Genomic DNA, 22803 nt, shown 5'->3' with positions numbered 1-22803 from the left:
AACAAGACGATAATTGAATAAAAACGATGAAATGCATCGACACCTTCATCAACTAATAAAAGCAAGATTAAAATACTCTGGATACTCTTGTGCAGGTCAAATACGCACATCTGATCTCCCCCCAGGAGCAGGTAGAAAACGAGACAAATGTCAGCGCTTGGGAGGAAGAGAAGAGCAGACGCTTTAACACTTTAACTTTCAGACTTTCTATTTTACTCAGCTTCATCAACTTTGGATGTAGTCTATCGATCGTGGCTCAAGAGTTGGGAGTTCGCCTTGTAATCGGAAGGTTGCCAGTTCGAGCCCCGGCTTGGACAGTCTCTGTCGTTGTGTCCTTGGGCAAGACACTTCACCCGTTGCCTACTGGTGGTGGTCAGAGGGCCCGGTGGCGCCAGTGTTCGGCAGCCTCGCCTCTGTCAGTGCGCCCCAGGGTGGCTGTGGCTACACTGTAGCTTGCCATCACCAGTGTGTGAATGTGTGTGTGAATGGGTGGATGACTGGATATGTAAAGCGCTTTGGGGTCCTTAGGGACTAGTAAAGCGCTATATAAATACAGGCCATTTACCATTTACCATCTAATGATATTTAGTCAACTAAAACTAAAATAATTTCAATGCCTAAATTTTGACGACACTTAATTAAAATTTGCTGTCAAAAGGGAAACATGCCTCTGTCACAATGTTTTGAAAACTTTTTGCTATAATTTGATAAGATGTGTTTTGTATAATTTTCAGTTCAATACAGGCTTTAAAAGCAAATAACTGCTTTCTGTTTTTAATTAGTTTCACGCAGCATTCCAACTACTTTGGAATCTGGTTGTAGTTGACCCAACAGTCTCATTTAGCACTGCAGGAATTGTTTTCAGCTGTTTAACCCCAGTATACTTTCATAGAATCATCACACAGCGAAAGTTGAAAATCAAAATTTGAGGTGACTAAAAATAAAATCATGACTTCCATCCATTATAAGCATGCACAAACCTCTAAGCCTTTAGGTGTTGAAATGTTTTATGTTGTCAGTCTCATCCAGGTAACCCGTGAAGCTGACCTTTATTACAGAATAAAACAAATCTGCAGCAGATACTGAGAGAAGGACTAAATGTGTTGTTAAAACGTCCTTGCATGAGGACTGCAGTGCTCAAAAACACCACTAGATGTCATCAGAAAGCCTTTAGAACCACTTCACTGTTTTCCTGGTGAGACACCATTCAGTCAATACAGAGAAACACACACTGGATGATTTATTACTGTCTGTCCTTTTGCAAAATGCTACTCACCAGCTATTCACTAGCATAAATTAAATTAGAAGGTTTTTCTGTGAAGAGGATACAAGGCCCCATGAACACCCACGCATGCAAACACACAATCTGCACTCATCTCCAGGATACACGAAGTGGCACTAGGCAGGAAGTGGGTATTAACCTGTGCAGATGAAGCTGGGGCTGCCACCGTGGATCAGGTCGTCGTTATCGGGCAGGATGAACGGACAGCTCTGCTGGACCTCCAGGCAGTACTGGTGGCACGGCACCTTCTTCTGGCAGGACTGCTGGGTGGTGGGGAAATACTGAGCACACAGCCAGGGCTTATAGGCCGCCTGAGGAGGAGAAGGAGGAGGAGGAAGAAGAATTAGGCAAGAAAATTACATAAATAGATGCAGGTTCATGGTCCACAAGAGGATTGGAGGAAGTTACTGCATTTGTCTCTGCTGGGTATTGGCCCTCCCCTTGGTTCAAATAGCTTTCTTCACAATAACAAATAAATATCTAGAGGTCCACTAAGCGTCACATGTTTTTTCCACCAAAATAGAACAGCAACACTTCACACATCAATCTAACAGCCACTGGGATATTAGAGGTTACTGTTCAAAGATTAGCTAATCAAAGCTACGCCAAATACAGAGTAATCATTGGCAGGCAGGACTTTTTTTCCAATAAAGCCATTAAAGGCACTAAATATCTTAATATCCACGATGTCATCAGTGACTCATCTAGGATTAGGGACAGGGTTTGGTTAACATCTGCCCCCTTCTGAGGGACTTTTTGCGTGTTTGAAACAGCCAAATGGAAAATCGTTTAACAGAAAAAAAACAGTCATGACAAAAACGTACGAGACTTTATTTCAAAGCAAAGGGGTGTTTTTAATCTGCTGTGGTGTGTTTGGCTGCTTGCTGCATGCCAGTGCAATCAAAACCAAATGGCACAAAATAAACTCACCACATTTCATCCTGCGTCTTCTTCCAAGTTAAATTTGCTTTAGTTCACTGTGAGGCAGGATGTAATACAAAACGCACAGACTTATGTGCATAAGGAGACAGATGGTGACATGTAATAGCCAAAGCCTCGAGCTTGGAAAGCTTAGCAAAACTAAATGAACCGAGGGCATACCACAGTCTGGATTCATTCTCATTCTTAGCCATTTCTTTGTGTGTTTTATTGGGATTAACACAGGAGAGGGGAAAGAGCACAGACGATATCAAGCAGAGACTGAAATCAGATTTGTTTAGGACCCCACCGCCTACTGCGCCAACCCGGTGGGACCAAAGATCACTGTAAGTTCGATAAGTGCCCTCTAACACAGTCTTTAAAGGTGGACAGGCACTTTCCCCCATCCCATCTACCTTTGTAGCTAGCTGGGAACCTTTAAGCTGAATAAACCTATGCCTCAAAAAAAAGAGTTGGCATGATGGGACACACACCGGATGCTTTTGTTTCCTTGGACTGCTTACAATGTTACATGCTTCCTATGAGCCAGCTTTCTTTGCTCTACCTGGAGTTGGCAACACAATTTTTCAATTATTGTCTCATGGAAGCCACAAAGACATGCAATGAAAAGCTGTGTCAGTTAAATAACAGCGGAAATGTGCTGCTATTAAGTGATGAAAGCCACTAAAAGAGTCATTAGGCTGCCTGACACATTTAAGCAATAGAGGTACAACAGCAATTTTCAAGTGATGAATCAAAGACAAAACAAACCATTACCAACAGTCATGTAATTACCAAATAGTACAATGCTAAAATCTTGCCATGAGCCAAGTTTTGCACTTACTAATGAATGCTGCAATAACGCAATCTGAGTTTTAAGGGGAACACCACCAATGTTCCACATTAGTATGAAGCCTTTTAAAGTTGGGAAAATGAAAATAAAAGCCCATCTTGGGCGTGGTGGAGCCTGTGATATGCTTTTTTTTTTTTTTTTAATCTTTAATGTTGCTTCACACTTCTCCCTTTCCTGGTAAACTGTCGCTCTCTTCCCCGTTCCAACCCACTTCTCAACCAATCAGCATTCGACCTATGCCCATTCTAGCTACACGATGTTGCGTTTTTGGAGGACTGCACGGGAACATGCTTGTGCATGCTGAAAACCCCGCTTTGTAGGCAAACAAAATAAAACTCTATTATGCAATATGTGAATACAATCCATCTTCTCTGAGCCAACGCTCATTTAAAATGGATTAATGCAAAGCAAAAAAACTACCCTGTGGCCAGACAAACTGGATGTTGACCATCCGGCTTGTCATTGGCACACACTTAAAAAACCTGTGTCGCTGAATGCATGGGGGGGCATTAGTGCTCATGGAATTGAATGGTATATACACGTTTTAGAGGAACATATGGTCCCATCCAAATTAAATCTTTTTCAAGGGAGACCATGTCAAACTACATACTGTATCTATTACAAAAGCATGGCTTTTGTAGCTTTTGTAAGAGTCCAGGTGGTGAACTGGGCTTCATGCATTTCAGGCCATTTACCTGTTGAAAACATTTGGAGCATCATGAGACAAAAACCATGACAAAGAAGACTCAGGACTGCTGCAGCAGCTTTACTGCTGTTAAAAGAAGAGGTGATACTACACAGTGTTAAACATGGGTCTGCCCCAACTTCTCTGAAGTGTGTTTCTGGCATCATATATTTTTCTTCAAATTGTACATTTTGTCAGTTAATAAGATTTGCAAATCACTGCCTTCTTCTTTTATTTCTATTGTAATCATTTTTTTAAATTTGGTTTTATATTTTTAGCACTAAAACTATTCTTTATTGTTAACCTTAAAACTGTCAGTTACCGTGTAGATGCTCACCAGTATCAATACAATCCAATAATATGGCAGTGTTATATATTGATTTTTGCGCCATCATCTTTTGAATTTACGAAATGATTTTTAATCTAGAATTGATCCCTTGATACGTGTGATAATGTAAGCCTGTGCCTGTCTCTTTAAGGCCTTCCCCCTCCTCTATTATGATTGGCCAGTTTCCAGAAGCATCCACCTTCAGACTTTAATAAATAACAAAGTAGCAAACTTTAGCTTTTTGTCTTCTTTTTTCAAAAATTTAACTTACTTAAACTCAATTTAATCATGAAAATGAATCTGATTTTAAATATTTAAGTGAAAAACTAAGTAAACAACTTTAACAATTTAGGCAAACTAAATAAATACAAAACTGTTCAAAAGTAAACAAAAGTGATGGGGCCTTTAAATAATAGATGTGAATAAAATCAAAAATTTTGTATGTGTAATGATAGTCATAAACCTCCGAAATGAAACAAACAAAACTAACAAAAAAATCCAAAGGGAAAGACAAAACGGTGCAGGCACAGTTAATTATCCCTCCGTGTTATTTAACCACACAGAGACATCCATGCTTTGGAGGCGGGGCTGTCATTGTGGTTCGACTCCTCGTGGTTTTAGATGTTTGTTTAAATTGTACCCAGGTAAATCTTCACCTCTAGCACTGGCCTCCCACATGTGCGTCTCATTTCCTATTTATGCCAATATACAAAGATAACAAACAGTGCACAGGCAATTATATTAATTATAATAATCTGATTAGGATGATGGGAATCATAATGATGAGAACAATGTGCTTTGTAAAATCTAATATATTCCAGACACGTATGACTTCATGTTCACTCTACATGCATCTGCAACATACTGTACTGTTGGGCTTATTTCCAGGAAATACACTCATCCGTCAAAGCAAAAGGAGAGGGGAAAAAAGTCAATGCTGTTTGGGATTTAGAGGGAAAATCTGTCTCTGTTTAAATCCAAGCTCACACTTGCAAAAAACAACAACAAACTGCTGTGGACTATAGTGACTACACCTCTTTGTTTTTTGGAGGGTAATTTAGATAGACCACACCAACAGTGTAATTCCCATGATTCTCTGTTTTTGGTAAAAGCGTTGTTACGGTGAAGTGGCTCAACAGCTCAACGTACAGAGGAAAAAACAAGCTCAGGGCCAAGATAAAAATCAGACAGATCAATGAATGGGGGTTTATCTTTCAAGAGTTTGTTGGAGTGTGACGTGTAAAATCCGTGACCGAGGATTTTCACTGTGCCGGCTTCTTGTCTGCGCATATGCTGCTGTTTAATTTGCGATCATTTTATATAAATTCTCACCGCCGTGAGATAATCCGTCTAGGGATACCGCGGCTATCAAAAGAGAGCCAAAACAATACGATCGCAGTGAGACAGGAAATCTGGGTCCTCCTGAAGATGTATGCTGGCAGTTGCCAAGGTAACGGCTTTTTCTGCTTTTCATTAGAGCTCAATGGGTACTGCCCCACTCTCTGTCGGTTTGTCTGTTTGTGTGCACATGTTTAAGCGTGCAAGCAGGTCTATGTGTGTCTGCGTGTGTGTGTAAATGTGTGCGTGCGTATGCTCAGCGTGAAAAGGGAAACGTACAAGAGCAAATTGAGTTAGTCAGGAAGCAGGCCTGGAGTCTGATTTGATCAGTCTAATGTGTGATCAGTGTGAATGGGAACCTGGCACTCAAAAAGCCTCTGTCGCCATGCAGCTTAGTCTGCTTCGTACAATTTACTGAAGCCCAGAGACACAGACAGGAAAGACACCAAGCTGGCAACTGCTTCCACCAGGGCTTTACTCCCTGCAGCTGATTTCAGCAAAAGCCCATCTATTTGCACAAAGAGCTTCAGTCCTGTTTAGATGCCACACCTGACAACACATCACGTGTCGGTTAGTCGCTGTGTTTTGGGTATTAACTCTAGAAATTTAAGTAATTTTCTCCCAAGCCAATTATTTAAAGCTGAAGAATAAATAAGAATAAAAATCCCATTTAAGTGCTAATGTTCTGCCAGATAAGTGTCAGCAGTGATGACTATTATATGAGACAGGTTGAGGTTTAATGCTAGAACAACCAATGGTTGTTTACAGTATGCAGTGCATTAATTGTTTTTAAACTTCACAACTTGTTAACTATTACACAAGACACTTAACTTCTATAGCACTGACTACTGTGGGTTTGGTCTTTTGCTGTTTAAAAAAGTAAGGCCACCTGTCCATTTTCATGGTGCACATTCACTTGGGAAAAGCTAGTTAGCTTTTCTTTCTTTCTTTAAGGTTGACTTAGGTGGTAGAACGGGCAGTCTAAAAATAGGATTTTAGGTTTTTTTTAAGGTCTTTTCATACCTGTGGTGTTTAGTCCATTGCAATCAAGCTCGGTGCGGTTTGTTTGTGCAGGTGTGAATACAGTAATCGCTGAAATGTGGACCAAAAGAACCACACCGCGACCACCTCCTCCAAAGAGTCTTGGTGCAGTTGTTTTCGTTGATTTCAACTCCAGAGCGGTTTGTTTATGGTGTAAATGTGATCCGACCTTGATCCAAACTTACTACGAGGTCTACCTTACAAGTGTGAGCTAAAAAAAAAAAAAAAAAAAAGAGGTCTCGTAACCACATATGCTTTGTATTCTGGGATGCGGCAAGTTATCATAAAAGTGCAAGGGTCAGTATGGGTAAGCACTAGCTGTGAAATGAACATAAATTCTCAACACATTTTGGTTCACTTGGACTTGACTTGGATTTTTCTCTGTGCTAAAACAAACCAAACCACAGGAAAAAGCTACAAATTCATCAACTTATTCAGACCAGAGGAAACAAACTATATTTGGGAAAACGTCCTTACAGTCTATGTATCGAAGTGTCCTTGGGAAGGATACTGAACCCCGAACTGTTCCAGATGTATCAATAAGAGTGTTATTGAGAGCATGAATGCTAGATCAAAGTGCCTAGGTACAGATAAAAGCATTACATGAATCTGTGTGATTGGGTAAATGAGACTCAATGCATAAGTACTATTTTATCTACTATTTCTGGGTAAAGGCTCCTAATTGCAAAGTACGGATCAACTATTGTTAGGGGTCACACGGGTCTAGAGAGCAGCCATCGACCATCTGGCAACCATCAGTCACTGAAAAGCTGGCATGTCTGCAGCCACTTGCCAACTGCTCTCGAAGTTGTAGTGAAACTTGAAAAACTGTAATGCAGGGAATAGAAAACACAGACAATGGACAGCAGGATGATGAAGAAGTGTTCCTGTCTGTTACTGACTAACCAGCTTTTACAACCTAACAATGACAGAACTTCATTGTGGAGTCCTGACCTCACAACCATCAAGACTGTAGATGTGTTAAAGGCATTTAATAGCCGACGAGCTAACTGTCGTAATGCAGGGATGCATTTACTACTGAATAATTACAAACAACTGGCATCTACAATCGCAACTAACAAACACAAGCCTAATGGCCCGAGCTTGGTTCTACCGTAGGTTTCTTCCTTAAAAGGGAGTTCTTCCTTCCCACTGTTGCCAAAGCACTTGCTCATAGGGGTCATCTGATAGTTGGTGTTTTCACTGTTTTCTCAGCCTTATAGTAAAGTCTTCACCTTACAATATAAAGTGCCTTGATGTAACTATTGCTGCGATTTGGCACTATATAAATAAAATCAAATTGAATTGAATGGAATTCAAAGCCAAGGGAGAATATAATGTGTATTTTAATTGTAAATTCAATTTGATTTTAATGATTTTAGTTCTAATGCTTTTGTTTGCCACATGAAATAACTGGCAGGTTGGAAAAAAGTGCATCTGATGCCTTCAGGGGAGGTTTTCTGCCTGTGTGCTGTCATGTAGCATCAGTCAATTGGATAGCAAAAAACACTCTCAAATCAAACAGCGGAGCAACTGTGTCTCTGCAGGGAATGCATGTGGGGGGGGGGGGGGGGGGGGTGTCACTGGTTTTGCAGCCAGCAGGTAGCGTTACAACTGTGCTGTATATTGAAAGATAAAGATTAACGGAGCTATTCTGGTGCTACATGCTGCAAAAGTTAGCAGCCAGAAAGGAAAAAAGTCACATTTACGATGTAATAAAAAGACCCTACAAATAACTTCTCTCTGCTTGGCTAAAAGGGGATCCACTCCTCAGCTCAAATGGATATCACACACTCCTGGTGACTTCTGTATTGTAAAAAAGGGTCAGTTTTTGGTCATTCCACCAAAACCAAGAGCTGTTCACAAGAAGCGGCTCTCAGGTTGACAGCTCCTGTAAATCTGACATGCAAAGCAGCTCATCCTCCATTCTGCTTTCCCGGGCTGCAGGGCTTCCCCCACCATTCCCATTCGCATGCCTGTCATCTAACACAGAGAGGACTGTGGGAGAGCTTGTCTGTAGACAAGAGGAGCTGCTGAATTGCAGACACATGTAATTGTTTGCTCGGTACTCATTTGGTAGCATAGCACAAAAATCAACAATATATAAACACGTTCAACATCAAACTAGCACTCGTAAAAAACCCCACTGTGCCTTTATTTTCTACTTTCAAGTGCAGACCAACAAGAGGAAAAAAATGTGGGGCTACATTATGATGATCTAAAGAAATAAATGGCTGTACGTATTCTTTGTGAAATATAGAAGACACTAAATTCTGCTTCTTTATAATGAAAAAAAATCTGACTATTAGGGAACTAAATTGTTGTCATGTCTATCCATTGCTATTGTTAATTTCTTTATCCTTAATTAGTAATTTTAATTAGGCCGTGGGATAAGTTGTTGTCAGAGAAACTTGTTGCAAACAAACATATTATGTAACATAACCATAACCAATAATAATCTAACATTATTATTTAATAATGAAGTACGCAGACACTGTGACAGTGGTGTTGACATCACAGACATTGTCAGACAGTGACCAACACAGCTATTATGGTGTGCAAAATAAAAAAATTCATTCAAGAATTATTGATGTATTTTTTTATTATTTATAATTTGTTTATTATGTATTATTATACAATACTATTAACGTGAAGAAAGTGTCAAAAAATTCCAGGTACTGGTAATAGTTCAAACATGAAAGGTAGCTAACATTTAGCGTCCCCTCCCTGTGTCCTAGCTTTTATGCTAATGCTAAGCTAATCTAGCTTTATATTTAATTTAGAGACATGAAATAAATTGTGTTAATATTGTTAAATTCAGAAAAATTAAAGCTAGATTCCCCCCTTTTTCTGTTTCATATGCTAACATTATCTAACTTCACATTTATCTTAGAAAGATGAAGAATATTGTTTTAATTTTGTTAAAAGAAGCCAAGCTAGCCCGCTTCAGTTCCAGCTGTGATGCTAAACTAAGCTAAATTACTATTTATGTTACAGAATTGACTTAAACTGTTAATTTTCTTCTTTCCAAAAAAAAGAACAAAAAAGCAAGAGAGCTGCTTTTTAGATTTTATGATAAGCTAATGTAGCTTCATGTTTGAATGTCAATTATGTTACATTTGAAAAGAGTAAATAATCTATTTATTTTGTTCCTGAGCAGCAGCCTGTTACAGCAGCTCCCATATGCACTGCTGTTTTTCAACTACTCTAATTCATTCTTAATAACTAATAACTTATTTACCAATTTACTAAAGAACTGACCAAATACCGGATGTCTTATATCATGTTTTATCCCATACCCTTTAGTTCTTGTTAAGAGTCAAGCTAGCCCCTTCTCCTGTCTCAGGTTTTTATGCTATACTACTATGTGTATATATGTGAAGATATTATGTGTTAATTTTTTTATCTTTTCAACTCTTGTTGAAGTGAATGAGTGTGTTTTCTAAAATGGGGCTCATAAAACAGTAAAATGGCTGCTTTTGAGTAGGAAGCTCCAAACATTACTCATTAAGTGTGCATATTTTTTTATTAGCCTTAATATAATACTAAACACAGGCCATGAAATGATGTCTTGAGCCACAACGAGTGTATCCCCAAGTTCTGGCTCATAAATGAAGTGCCACGTTAACTGTACTCATATTGGCTTAAAGCTCCCGGGTATGTAAAAAACTTTAACTCAACATGCTGTGAAGTATCAACACTCTGTTTCTTTCCCAGCAGGACGGTGTTGTCACACATACACACACACGCGCGCGCGCACACACACGCGGCGGCTATAAAGTGGAATGACAGAGACGGCTATAAAAAGCATATGAGTCAGCAGCAGAGTGAGATCCCAGTTAGAAGCTGAATGACACAGATCATTACCACTCACACAAATCATGGCTGCGTTAGAACAGGAAGGGGCTCTTACACTACCTGTGCTATTTTCTGCTGTGTTTCGCGGTTTGACAAGGCTTTTTTTAAGTACCGTACTGTACCCAGTGTGCAAAATAGGGCTAGATTCACGATACTGAAGAGCTCACATTTGAAGTGGAAATCAACAAGCGAATATGATCTGTTTCATTCAGGAAAAAGAATTGTATAAACCACACAGAGCAGGACATAAAAAAGACACCATCAATACTGGCAAAATTTTGTTGATAGGACTTTGATCATTCAAAGCTTAAATCTCAGCGGTCGCCTTGGGTCAATGATGCAACACTTGGATAATCCAGCAGGACAGGCAAACACACGGTTGCCTGTTTTCCTGCATTGACGTGTGCACTTATTGCATCCCATCCTCTGGTGATGTAACACATCCAGGCAGAGCTTCTGTGTGTGACACTGAGGCAGGGCGCTCTCACCAAATTAGATGGTTTGCAATTTCAGTGCGACCCTTGTTCCTACCTTGACCGTGTCAGCCTCTACCGACAAGCGCTCACTTGGGAAAAATCAAGTGAACAAAGAAAAAAAATTTTTTTAACCACATAAAGACTAAATACTATACCTCCATTACTTTTCAATAACAATATGCTAGCAGTCAATGTCATAGAGGAGAAATTAAGCCCAAGACACCATCACACCAAGATGACAGCAAGTAAGGACTTAAAAAAGAATAAAAGCATAAAAATAAATACACAGCAATTCACAGATATATTAAAGAACCTTAATTTCCTAATTTCCTAATGAGACTTTCAGAGGACGTCATCACTGTTAGGACTGTGTTGATTATTGTAACTATTCAACGTGTGTCTTTCAGTCTTCTTTAGCCTGACTTCAACTGGTCCAGAAGGCAGTTGGAGCATCTAGGCTGCCAATAAGAACTAGCAGACATCTGCATATCTCCCCGATTCTTGCTTCCCTTCATTACCTTTGAGCAAAATTCAGAATTAAAATTCTATTAACTTACATAGATACATGGCTCTGCTTATATAGCAGAAATACTAATAACTTGTAACAGCAGCTAGCCTCTCCGATCATCAGGTCTCTTAACATTCCTACATCCTTATTTTAAAACCAGAGGTGATCTCGTTTTTATAAAGCCTTCTCAGCCTGTGATCAGCTGGACCCAAGCAGTATGTTGATTGTGTGTGTATTTAATGTGTGGCTTCTATAACTGTGAGAAACTTTACTACTGTGTGTTTTAAAAAGTGCTATACAAAAAAAAGTTATTACTAGTATTTCAGACGGGTCTAGGTCACATATATTTCTTAGACCCTGTGTCAGGTCTTTGCTGAATTATGTCAAGATATGCCAAATTTTCAGCTAATAGCTCTTTGGCAATCACCTCGGTGTTGCAAAAATACTATTTTATGCCTGTCAAACTATGTTACCATTGACATTTTTGGTGGATTGAACCAAAGAAACGGAAACAAATTCTGTGTTTCTGTTACAGGCTGCCCATAACAAAGTCCCTAAAGATATAATTTACAATTGTCTGTTATGTGAAGGGACAACACTGGTTCATCCGTCTAGTTAGGGGCCTTTTTCACACAGGAATTATTCATAGGTCAGTGTTAAGTGGCTTAACAAAGACAAAAAAAACCCCCAAAACAACAATGAGCAGGTACAAGAACTAGATTGAAAATGAGTGAAAAGCTTGGAAAGACCTTCAGAAAGGCTGGAGACTTAATGCTCAAGTCCACTGAAAAAGTGTAAGAATAAGAAAGGCTGGCTCCTTGAAAGTAAAATATAAGGAAATGAAGGTTGGCTCACAACATTTGCTCAGTACTGTCTATTTTTATACAATCATTTCAAACTGTTCAACAAATAAAACATTTTAAAAAATCTACGAAAAATGAGATTTTAATCTATTTTATTATTTTTGAAATGTCAACATTTGTCAGTAAAGCAGCTCCGATAAACCTCTGAACTGAAACCGAGTGTAAATGCTGACAAATTGTCGGTTTTCCAGTTTCTCAGAAGTAAACAAGCCCAAAAGAACAATGTTTAAAGGTGAAAACATTAAACACGGGCCTGCTTTAAAGATCAATCATATTGACAGGCTTCTAGAAATCTTGACCCTTTTAGCTGGAAAGCCTCTCTAGAGGACACAGCTTTATGAGACGTCTGACCCATTAGGCTTGACTGACACGAACGGGAAGATTTTTACAATCCGACTCAACGCTATCTGCTCCTGCTTTGCACCCAATGCTGCAAGATTGGATCCACTTATCAGGACGTAGATGCAAACATAGCATCATTTCCCTGAACCGTGTTTTGTTCATCATTTCTGAGAAAACATGATCATGAATGTGCATGGCGGGATTTGTTTTCAGCCTGGCTCCATTTACAAAGCAGGCAGGTCTAACAATTGGCATTCAGCCCATGTAAAAATGCTATCTGCTGCGAAAAACAAACCTAATTTCTTTAGGCATGAGGTTGTTTCCCAGGTTTGGTTTTCACGGTGAGTAGATTAAGCCGTGCTCTGGTCGAAGAATCCCTCTTGGCTTGGAGCCAGCTCTGCAGCTCTCCTCTCCCAAGTTTTAAAGAAATCATTTTCAGCTGGATCAGAGAACAGCGAGGCTGCTGAATAGGTCAGTGTGGCTCTGCTTTCTTCATCGATGCAGACCCTGCTGACTGCAGGTGGCTTGACATAAGCCTGGGACATATCGACTGAACCATCCAACCCCCGAGATGGCGCTCCATGATAAACACAGTGGGATAAATGCTGAGTAGGGACCTTGTCGCTGTGACACACAGGAACCACAAAACTGAGCTTGGCTACATCACTCTTATCAGCAATGAAACATGACATCTAAAACACCTGGTTGTTTATGTGTACGCTAACATGAGGATGAAAGAACTGGAGTCCAGGTAAGTACTAACATGACAGGACTCTAGAAAAAGACAAGGTTCAAAGGTGGGAATACTGGAAAGAAAAAAGGGACAGACAGATCATTAAATATCCAGACACCTAATACAAGTTGGCAACATTAATCTCTGGATTCCATCCATTTCTACACACTGAGTTTTTGAGGTCTGCAGAAAATAAATTCAAGGTGACTGACGTTATCACAGATGATCGCTTTTCAAGGTAGAAAGTGTAAACGGTGATCATCACATCCGAGTGTTGGGAATAATGACAGAGAGGGAATGAGAAGGAAGGGCCAGTGTGCGAGAGGAGAGCAATCAGCATATAGATGTTAAAACTGTAATCTGAACACAGTCAGGAAAAAAAAAGTATTACTCCTTTAGGGGTAAATTGCTTACCGTATTTTTGACCCTTGTACTTTCTTTTTTCTACAACAAAGCAACAAAAATAGATTTTTTTTAAGAAAAGGTGTAAAGTTGGTTCATTTCTGTTTTTATTACCTATCACATGTCTGTAAGAAGATTCTAACCTCTGCCTAGTAAACCCCTAAAATCTAAGAAAAATAAGAAACAGTGCAAATATGTACCTTTTACTTTTCGCAAGAAAAAAGAAAACAAAGAAAGAAAAAGAAAACAAAATAAAGATTCATCATATAATAAATTTCCCACAGTCTGTCGTCACTCTGCCCACTTTTTATGGCTCGATTAAGACAGAGTACAGATTTAGACTAAACGCTAGCATGTTCACAAAGTTGTTGATGTTGATGATCAGTTAGTGTCGTTTGCTGCCCTTTGCGCTATATTGAGATGCAACAATTCCAATTTACTTTGCATTTCCAATTTATTAAATCCAGTTTTTAAGATCACCAATTTTAATTTTGTCTAACTTTCTAAGAATTTCAACTAACAGCACAAACATTAAGTGTTGTATTGTTGATATGTAATTACATTTCTACATAGGTAAACTTTAATAACAGGTAAATGTACCAACTTACTCCAGTCAACAACCAACCCACTGGTATATCTTGAGTCTCCAGAGCTAATTTTTCCTGTTTTTCGCTACTGAACGTTAAGACGCCATTTAATATCACAGTGAATTATGGACACACCTCGTTAACCAAGCTAGCAAGCCGCAAATAAAGTTAACTTTAAAAACAAAAAGCTTACTAGGCTAACATTAACTTTTAACTCCCTGCTATTAGCCAAAAGACATGTATTTTTGTATTAAAAAACACAACAACCTGTAACTATATAAATGCTTGTCTATTACACACACACACACACACTATAGTTACATAATATAATGTGATTAGTTTATCAGATAGACAGCTTTTTGCTGTTATCATGCTATTGTCCTTTCCTCTTCTAAGACATTTAATAATTTAAAAAAACTTTGTAACTAGAACATGAATACCAAAAGCCATGCTAAGAGCTCTTCGATGTAGTATGTAGACATGGTGATGTGTTGCACTAAAAACTAATGCTAGTAGAGCAGCATCCTCGCAGTATTATTACAGGATTATTACAGAGACAAGATCTTCTGGTTATTTTCAAGCCCCTTAAGAGTAGAAGACATTGTTATGAATGCATTATAAAGTTAAGTGTGTGTTAACTGTGTTACTGTTCTAATCTCCCAGAGACCTCAGAGAAAAGTGAAGACATACACGTCTCTTAAGTAACTAGAAATCAGATAACTGATGCAAAGTGTTGTAGGCATAGAATTTATGAGGAAAAATGAAAGAATCCACCTGCTGATCAAAAAATAAGATGTTATAAAGTTAAAAATGAGTGCTTACAGACCTCTGGTATAGCACACACAGAAATGTCACTAAAGGTATGCACTGTATGTGTGTTTATTAGTGTATATAACAGCTAAATGGAAGTTAAATGTCCAAGAGGCCTCCCGTTCCGCCCACACCAGGAGCCTGACACAAGCTCCTGCGTTCATACACCCCCTCTATTAGAAATGAGACAAAGCTGAGGAGCGCGATTTCCCATTTAACATCTATTGTTCTAACAGAGCTGAACACTGCTGAAGAGGTGGGAGAGGGTCTTCACAGCAGTGTGCAGCTCCTCGAAACGCACCAAAGTGGCTCTCAACTCAGGTGGCCACTTAGCAGTTTACATGAGGGGAGGATTTGGAGGGGAGGTCACATGGGAACGGCATTGGGACTGTGGGTGTACCAGGTGCCTCTGATAATGGCTTGACATTCTCTCTATTCGTGCTAAACGGAGCAGCTCTCTTAGATAGAGGTGCATGATCTGCACTGATCTATCGCCAGACAAGGATGCTCAAACTGGAGCAGTTTGCAAAATCCTGCAATACTTTGAAAAATAACGTTTGAAACTCCCTTGCTAATGATATGGTTAGGATTACAGCTAAATGAAAAATAATATTGAAAAATTAGAAATATGATCAAATGTATTGCTTTAGGTTTTTTGTATGCAAATTTAAATGGATGCAACTTGTTTCAACATCAAGGAGGAAGCCCGAGTTGGTTTTATGTTGCAGTGCTATTTGTTTGTCTTTAGTGCCTTTCTAATATTCATTAATGAGCATGATGTAGCAGTTAACATATTTCACCCTACATGTGAAAGATTCCTGGTTTGTGGGAGGAGACACAAACCCAGCCCCAACAGGTAAACATGTTTACACGTAGACAGGCAGGTAGCTATTTAGGTGGTTAACAATGGTGCAGTTTTCTTAAAGAAATTTTTTTTTTTTTTGGGGGGGGGGGGGGGGGGGGGGGGGGGGGGATCCCAAAGGGGTAAAAAAAAAAAGTGCTTTGTACAGTCCAGAACAAAAGTTTAAAAGGCGAAAAATGGCAAAAAATCATATTTTGCATGGTTGGATCTTAACAAGGTTCCACGTAGAGCTTCAACATGCAACAAGAAGAAATGGGAGTGAGACAAAACATTTTTTGGAGCATGCAATTTATTGAAAACAGCGCTTAAACTGATACAGGCTGTTTTACAGCTGATCAAAAGTTTAGGACCTCATGCCTTTAAAAGGCCAGGTCTGTGCAAAAATGTGGATTCATTGTCATTTTCTGTCAGGTAGTCACACTGACCTTGTGATGGCAAAGTCAAAACAATGTTCCCTGAATGTGATCGGGTTGTTGAGCTGCATAAGCAGGGTTTCTCGCAGCACGCCATCACTGCTGAGGTGGGACGCAGAAAAACAATCATTTGGAATTTCTTAAATGATCCTGAGTGTTATGGAAAAAAAAAGTCGAGTGGAAGACCCAAGAAATGTCACCAGCACTGAGCTGGAGGATCCAATTGGCTGTCTGTCGAGACACTGGACGATCCTCGACCCAAATGAAGGCTGTTACTGGTGCCGACCGCAGCCCTGTAACCATCAGACGGCATCTGAGACCGAAGGGCTTCAAAAACAAAAAATGTCTTCAAAGGCCTCGTCTGCTTGAGCGCCACAGAACTGACCACTTGGACTTTGAACATGGGATATTGAAAGGTGGAAGAAAATTTTATTCTCAGATGAGAAAAAAAACGTAACCTTGATGGTCCTGATGGTTTCCAACGTTACTGGCATAACAAGCAGATTCCACCTGAGATGTTTTCTACACGCCACAGTGGAGGGGGCGCCATAATGGTCTGGGGTGCTTTTTCCTTCAGTGGAACGATGGAGCTTCAGGAGGTGCAGGGGCGTCAAACGGCCACTGGCTGTGTCCAGATGTTGCTGACAGCGTCCCTCATGACTGAGGGCCCTCATCTGTGTGGTAACGACTGGGTTTTTCAACAGAACAGCACTGCAGTACACAATGCCCGCAGGACAAAGGACTTCTTCCAGGAGAATAACATCACACTTTTGGACCATCCTGCGTATTCCCCTGATCTAAATCCAACTGAGGACCCTTTGGGATGGATGGCAAGGGAAGTTTACAAAAATGGACAACAGTTCTAGACAGTAGATGTCCTTCATGCGGCCGGCTGTTCCCACTCACCTCATGGAAATATCAAGCAACGAATTTTTGAAGTGATCAACAATAACAGTGGAGCTACTCAATACTGAGAAACAAAAAAATGTTTTGTCTCACTCCCATTTCTTCTTGTTGCATGTTAAAGTTCTACTTGGAACCTTGTTAAGATCCAATCATGCAAAATATGATTTGTTGCCATTTTTCAAGTGCTCTTAAACTTTTGATCTGGAACGTATCCAGCTATAGCTATTTCCCTTTGATAATGACGGTCTAAGGGGGAAGTATTGGGGTTCATTTTAAAATAACACAGTGGCTATTGGGATACATTTTCAGGAAGTTTCAATACATGAAAAGGATGAAAAATACTAGAAAACAAATATCATAATTAGCTGAGATTTAGTGACATCATCCTGCATCACCAGCTCATTGCTCAAAACAATGAGGGAAAATCAGATTCTGGTGACTGACAGCAGGACTGGCTGAGTTTTAATACTTCCCATGTATATTTATGGTCTCTGGTGACACCAAGTGCTCCCAAAAAAGTAAAAATAAAAACTGACAATGAGGATTATTAGTGGGTTATTACTGTAGGCTGTTATTCTGTGCCTTGAATACTAATGAAAAACAGGTAGAGACTGTGGGATTGCTCTGTGTTTTTACTGGACTTAATGAAGTGAGAAAGTCAACGGAGGCTACAAACTGCAGCTTCAACTGTTTGTGATTTACCGGAATAAAATCCCTGTACTCACATGATTTACATTCACACTGCTTATGCCACAGGTCTTTACTCAGTAAAGAATACCCATTAATTCATAATCTTGGTGTGTATCTGAGGGCAGATGTTATTTTTACCGTTAATAATTACAGCAGCACATGTTCATCTTTCAACGAATAAAATATAAATAAAATATTTTCTGCTTTGCACTAAGGCTAGTGAGTAGGCAGCACAAGGTCATGAAGGGATTTATATGAGACCTGTATTTGTAGGTGTATATAGCATAGATCTGTGAAAAGAAAAAGAAAAGCATGAATAATTTTTATGTGAAAACAACACATTTTGGCCCTTGAGACATGAGTTTAAACAAACAATTAATGACACTGCTTCCTGAACAGTTCGCAAAAAAATACATTCATTAGTGCTTATGCTTTTAAACTCGAGCTAAAAATCAACAACCCAACTGAAAAAAATAATTTAACACCACTGACTAAAATATCTTTAGTGTTAAATGAACACAAAAATTCAAACGACACGCTTTCTTACATTAAATATAATCATTTAACTGCTTTCAAAGTTGTTCCATTTCTCTTAATCGATCGGTCGATCTTTCTCATTCCATCCCTGGATTGGAAATTTGCCACAAAGTAATTAAAGACAATCCTACTTCTCTTACTATTAGCCATAGCCACTAGCCGCTACCTTAATGATAACTTAACAGACAGCCAGTGTGGCTATCCAATAAAAGTATTTTCAACTTCTCTATTTCCACAGCAGATGGATCCTCATGGTCGATTTGGCAAGATTTTATGACGGATGCCATGCCCTTCCTGATAAAACCCTCCTAATTACGCATGTTTGGGACCACACTACACTAGCTTATGACCCCCTGAGGAAGAGTTTGCAGCTATCACGTAATTGCTAAGAGTTAAGCAGTTAACATTAATGTATTATAAACTTTATTTATAACAGTTTAATGTTTCAGTGTTATTGAACCAAAATTCAGTGACGTGAGTGTCAACTACTTTAGTCTGTAGTGATGGGAAGGGCTGTGTGCAAGACTCTCTGCAGTGGTGCTGTATGAAGTTGTGCATGAGTTGGAAGAGGCACAAACAGTACTGTTTGTATCAGTGCTACTGCAAATGACTTTCTAATCTGATAGCAATTATTAGTATTGATTAGTACCTGAGTATTGAAAACCCTATTCAAGACCATCTGCTGAAGTTCAAACCAAGCACCAGATTCATGAAGAAAGGTGATGTAAAGTAACGCTGAATGTAGCCAGGTACTGGTGCGGTGCCAGATGGGCTGGTCTGAGTATTTCTGATCTGTGGTATTTCTGATTTGCTGGGATTTTGCATCAAAGCCTTGTTTAAGGTTTACAGAGATCTGTTCTGGTCAAACAAAGAAAAACGTCCCAGTTCTCAAAAAAACAAACAAACAAACAAACAAAAAAAAACAAAAAAAAAAACACAGGAGCTTGGAAAACCTGCCTAGTCTGATGATTGGTAATTTCTGCCACATGGATCTATCCATTCTTCCTTGCATCAATGATTCAAGGGGGTATTACACCATAGTATATAGTATGAAATCATACTAGATAAGATAAGATAAGATAAGATAGAACTTTATTAATCCCTCGGGTGGGTTCCTCTGGGAAATTCGATTCCATACTATTAGTGTGTGTGTGTGTGTGTGTGTGTGTGTGTGTGTGTGTGTGTGTGTGTGTGTGTGTGTGTTGGGGGAGATGTTCACTTTGGGCCCCTATCATTTAATGATAACAGCAACACTATTGTTGCTGACCGTGTCCATCCCTTCGTGACCTGTGTACTCATCTTTTGACGGCTGCTCCCAGGATAATGCACCATGTCGCAAAGCTCAGCTTATCTTAAAGTACTTCTTCTTTAACAATGCAATGAGTTCACTGTTACCAAATGGGATGCACGGTCACCACATTTCAGTGCTACTGAGAACCTTTGGGATGTGGTGGAACATTAGATTTGTATCATGCACAAATCTGCTGTAACTCTGTGATGCTATCATTGGACCAAAATCTCAGAATTAGAGTTTTAACAGTGGAATTTGCAGACATTTTTAACTTTTTGACATTATAGTGAACTTCAAGTCAAAATGTAGTATTTCTAACCAGAAATTGAATGTTAAAGCTGTTATTAACCATCCATAACGAATAATTCTCTATTTCTCTCCGACAGATTAACTATTAGCGCACAGAAACACAGATTAACAGAATTATCAATGGAATTTGTACTTCTTAACAACTATACTGAATTTTTATAGCAAATTACATTTACCTGAATGATAGATGTAGTCAGAGAAGACACTGGTTGGCCTATATTACCTGTCTATATTGGTTTATTGCAGGATTGTTTTTGGCAATTACCATACTGGCTGTGCATCATTATGAATTATAACACAGGAAAAGTCACTTGGGGTAGTTTCAAAATGGTGTCATTACACATTTACAGGAGATTTATCTCATATTAGAATCATCAGGGCTTTTTTTGTAGGGTAAAATGGATGGAGGATGTTTGATTACAGACGGTTTTGTTTTAAGTGGACTTGTAACTGTGGATGGGATACCATAGATAGCCTTTTCTTTCAATCACTGGGTGCAACACCCAAGGACAAGATATCAGTCGCACCTTATCTTAACCAGACCACAGAAAATACTTTCTGTGAAAACCACTGATGTCAAGGAGATACTGCTTTTACTAAGAGACCAGTTTAACAGATTAGTTTGCAGACAGTACTATTATACAGTGAAATATGAAATGCTATTTCAGATACTTACAAAGATTTGTTTGAGTCCCACTAAAGTCTCACAACAAAGCTCCCATCCCTCAACCAGTACATGTTATATTGACTGAATAGATTAATTGTAATTTCACATGTTTTGTGCTTGTTTTGACATATCCTTAAACTGGTATTCCTTGACATTAGACAGGCTTCACTGTAAAAGAACAGTTCTAACATGTTCACCGGTAATGATTAAAAAAACCTCCTTAAATGCACCACACTGTTAAATGTGTAACACAAAGTCCAGGTGCCATATCTAAATATTAGCCCTAACAGGTAAAGCATCAGTTCAAAAAGAACACATTGATGAGAGATCTCAGGTTGATTAAATCTCAGTTTACTGCAAGGCTAACACACAGAGACAGACAACAATTCACACTTATATTCACACCTCCACGTGTAAAAAGTGAAGCCAATGCAAAAAGTCTGTTGCATCCTTCAGAGTGGCCAGCAGATGGCATCTGTTCTGGCTGCTAAAAGAGGTTGAACTGTATAAAAAGCAATGACCTTGTTTCTCACTAACCTTATTAAATATATCCCTAATAAGGTCGAGATTTCTCATGTTCATGTTGTTAATTATGGTCCAATTTAGGTTAAAACATACTTATCGTATGTGGGCGTGCTTTTAGCGAAGGATGGTACTTTGTTAATGCGAAGTTGCGACCTGCACATCCGTCGAACTGTCCATTAAGGGTGAGAAGTGTCCAGGATTCTTCACTAAACTCTTTGAGCTGTCAGTCTGAATGTAGCTGGGTTCATGTTATGCTTTCCACACGCGCAAGTATGCAAAGGTCCGCTTAAGTCTGAGCGACCTAAATTTCGTCATCAAAGGCTCCAAGCGGACGTGCTCGCGTCTCCCACCTTTTTTTGCAAATTCACTGACTCGTCCACGGACACACTATGCCACGGTGCACCAACTACCCATGCACCCTTTGCAGCAAACTCCAAGTAGACTTGAAAAAGTATACATGATAAAAAGGACTCTATGGCCAGTTGCTCACGCCCACATCCACCAATTTCTGCCAAAGCGTTTTTTCCCCCTCTGTCACTTCCTGTTTTGTGTTTTCCCCGCCTCTCCTTGGCTTTTCTGCCACCTTTTGTACTGTGCATAATATAGTTCATTTCAGAGCAGCGAGGGAAGCTGATGAAATCACCACTGCAGCAAATCCTGAATGAAAAGCTGCTGGTTCTTCCGAACATGGCATGTGCCGTCACTGCAGATAGTAAAGCTAAGTAAATTAGGTTTCACTGTATCCTACAGGGCTGCATTTTTAAAAACACAAAAACCATTATGCAATCCTATAACTCACAGGCTGGCAGTGTACTCTGTGATACTGTAAATCACCTTACTGTAAAAAAGAAAAAGAGAAACTGTTGCTCACTGTCACACTATGCTCTAATAAACAAAACTCATGTCCAGAGACTGACAATTCATTTACCGGGACGGACATGATCCTCAATCATCCTAATGGGCCACACAGAGCTTAACAAAGCCTTTTACCCAGTTCACTGTACTGTATATACATGCACACCTGGCTTTAAAAAAAGAAGGGGGGGGGGGGGGGGCAGCTAAAGAGAGCAGTACCTGACTAAAGGGAAAGGCAGATAATTCCATTAGTGCCAAGTGGTGGGGAACTTAAGATGTGATCATCTGAAGGCAGCACTCAGGATCGCTTGTCATCAGTCTTCATATATGACACCACCACAGAAAACACCGCTGAGTGCTTCATAAACAAGGGCACCACCACCCCCACCACCCTGCACCAAACAGGCATTTTCCAGATTAGTCAAATACCATAATGTAATATAGCACAAAGGGACTGGGATATGCATTCAGGCTTATATCAGCCCCTGTAAAAATAATCCATTTAAATACCTATGCAGACAATAGCTCTGTTAGACTAATTGATGCCATGCGCTTAAATGAATGGAGGCATTTGCCTGACCCTTAGGTGTTTCACAGGAAAAGAACATCCTGCTTGAAATGTCTTCATTTTCTCATAATTACTTAGCCAAACTAATGAATGTTTTTACTATAATTAAATTTTGGTTGTTCCATTATTGCTTAATCAGGAGAACAGCTTGGCAAG

General features: G+C 39.4%; 1 protein-coding gene across 1 annotated transcript in view; it reads right to left on the bottom strand.

Annotated features, from left to right (window-relative positions):
* nalf1a (NALCN channel auxiliary factor 1a) overlaps positions 1-22803 on the bottom strand; it is a 47349-nt gene that overhangs the window by 3196 nt on the left and 21350 nt on the right. Inside the window, exon 2 of the mRNA XM_085348407.1 lies at positions 1422-1593. Coding sequence (XP_085204533.1) covers positions 1422-1593 — 172 coding nt within the window. The remainder of the gene's footprint in view (positions 1-1421; positions 1594-22803) is intronic.

This window comes from Diplotaxodon limnothrissa, linkage group LG23 (assembly GCF_057381915.1).
Source record: "Diplotaxodon limnothrissa isolate DT_005_m linkage group LG23, D_limnothrissa_male_GT1.1, whole genome shotgun sequence".
In the NCBI taxonomy this organism is placed as follows: Eukaryota; Metazoa; Chordata; class Actinopteri; order Cichliformes; family Cichlidae; genus Diplotaxodon; species Diplotaxodon limnothrissa.
This window is presented reverse-complemented; position numbering and strand designations above follow the sequence as displayed.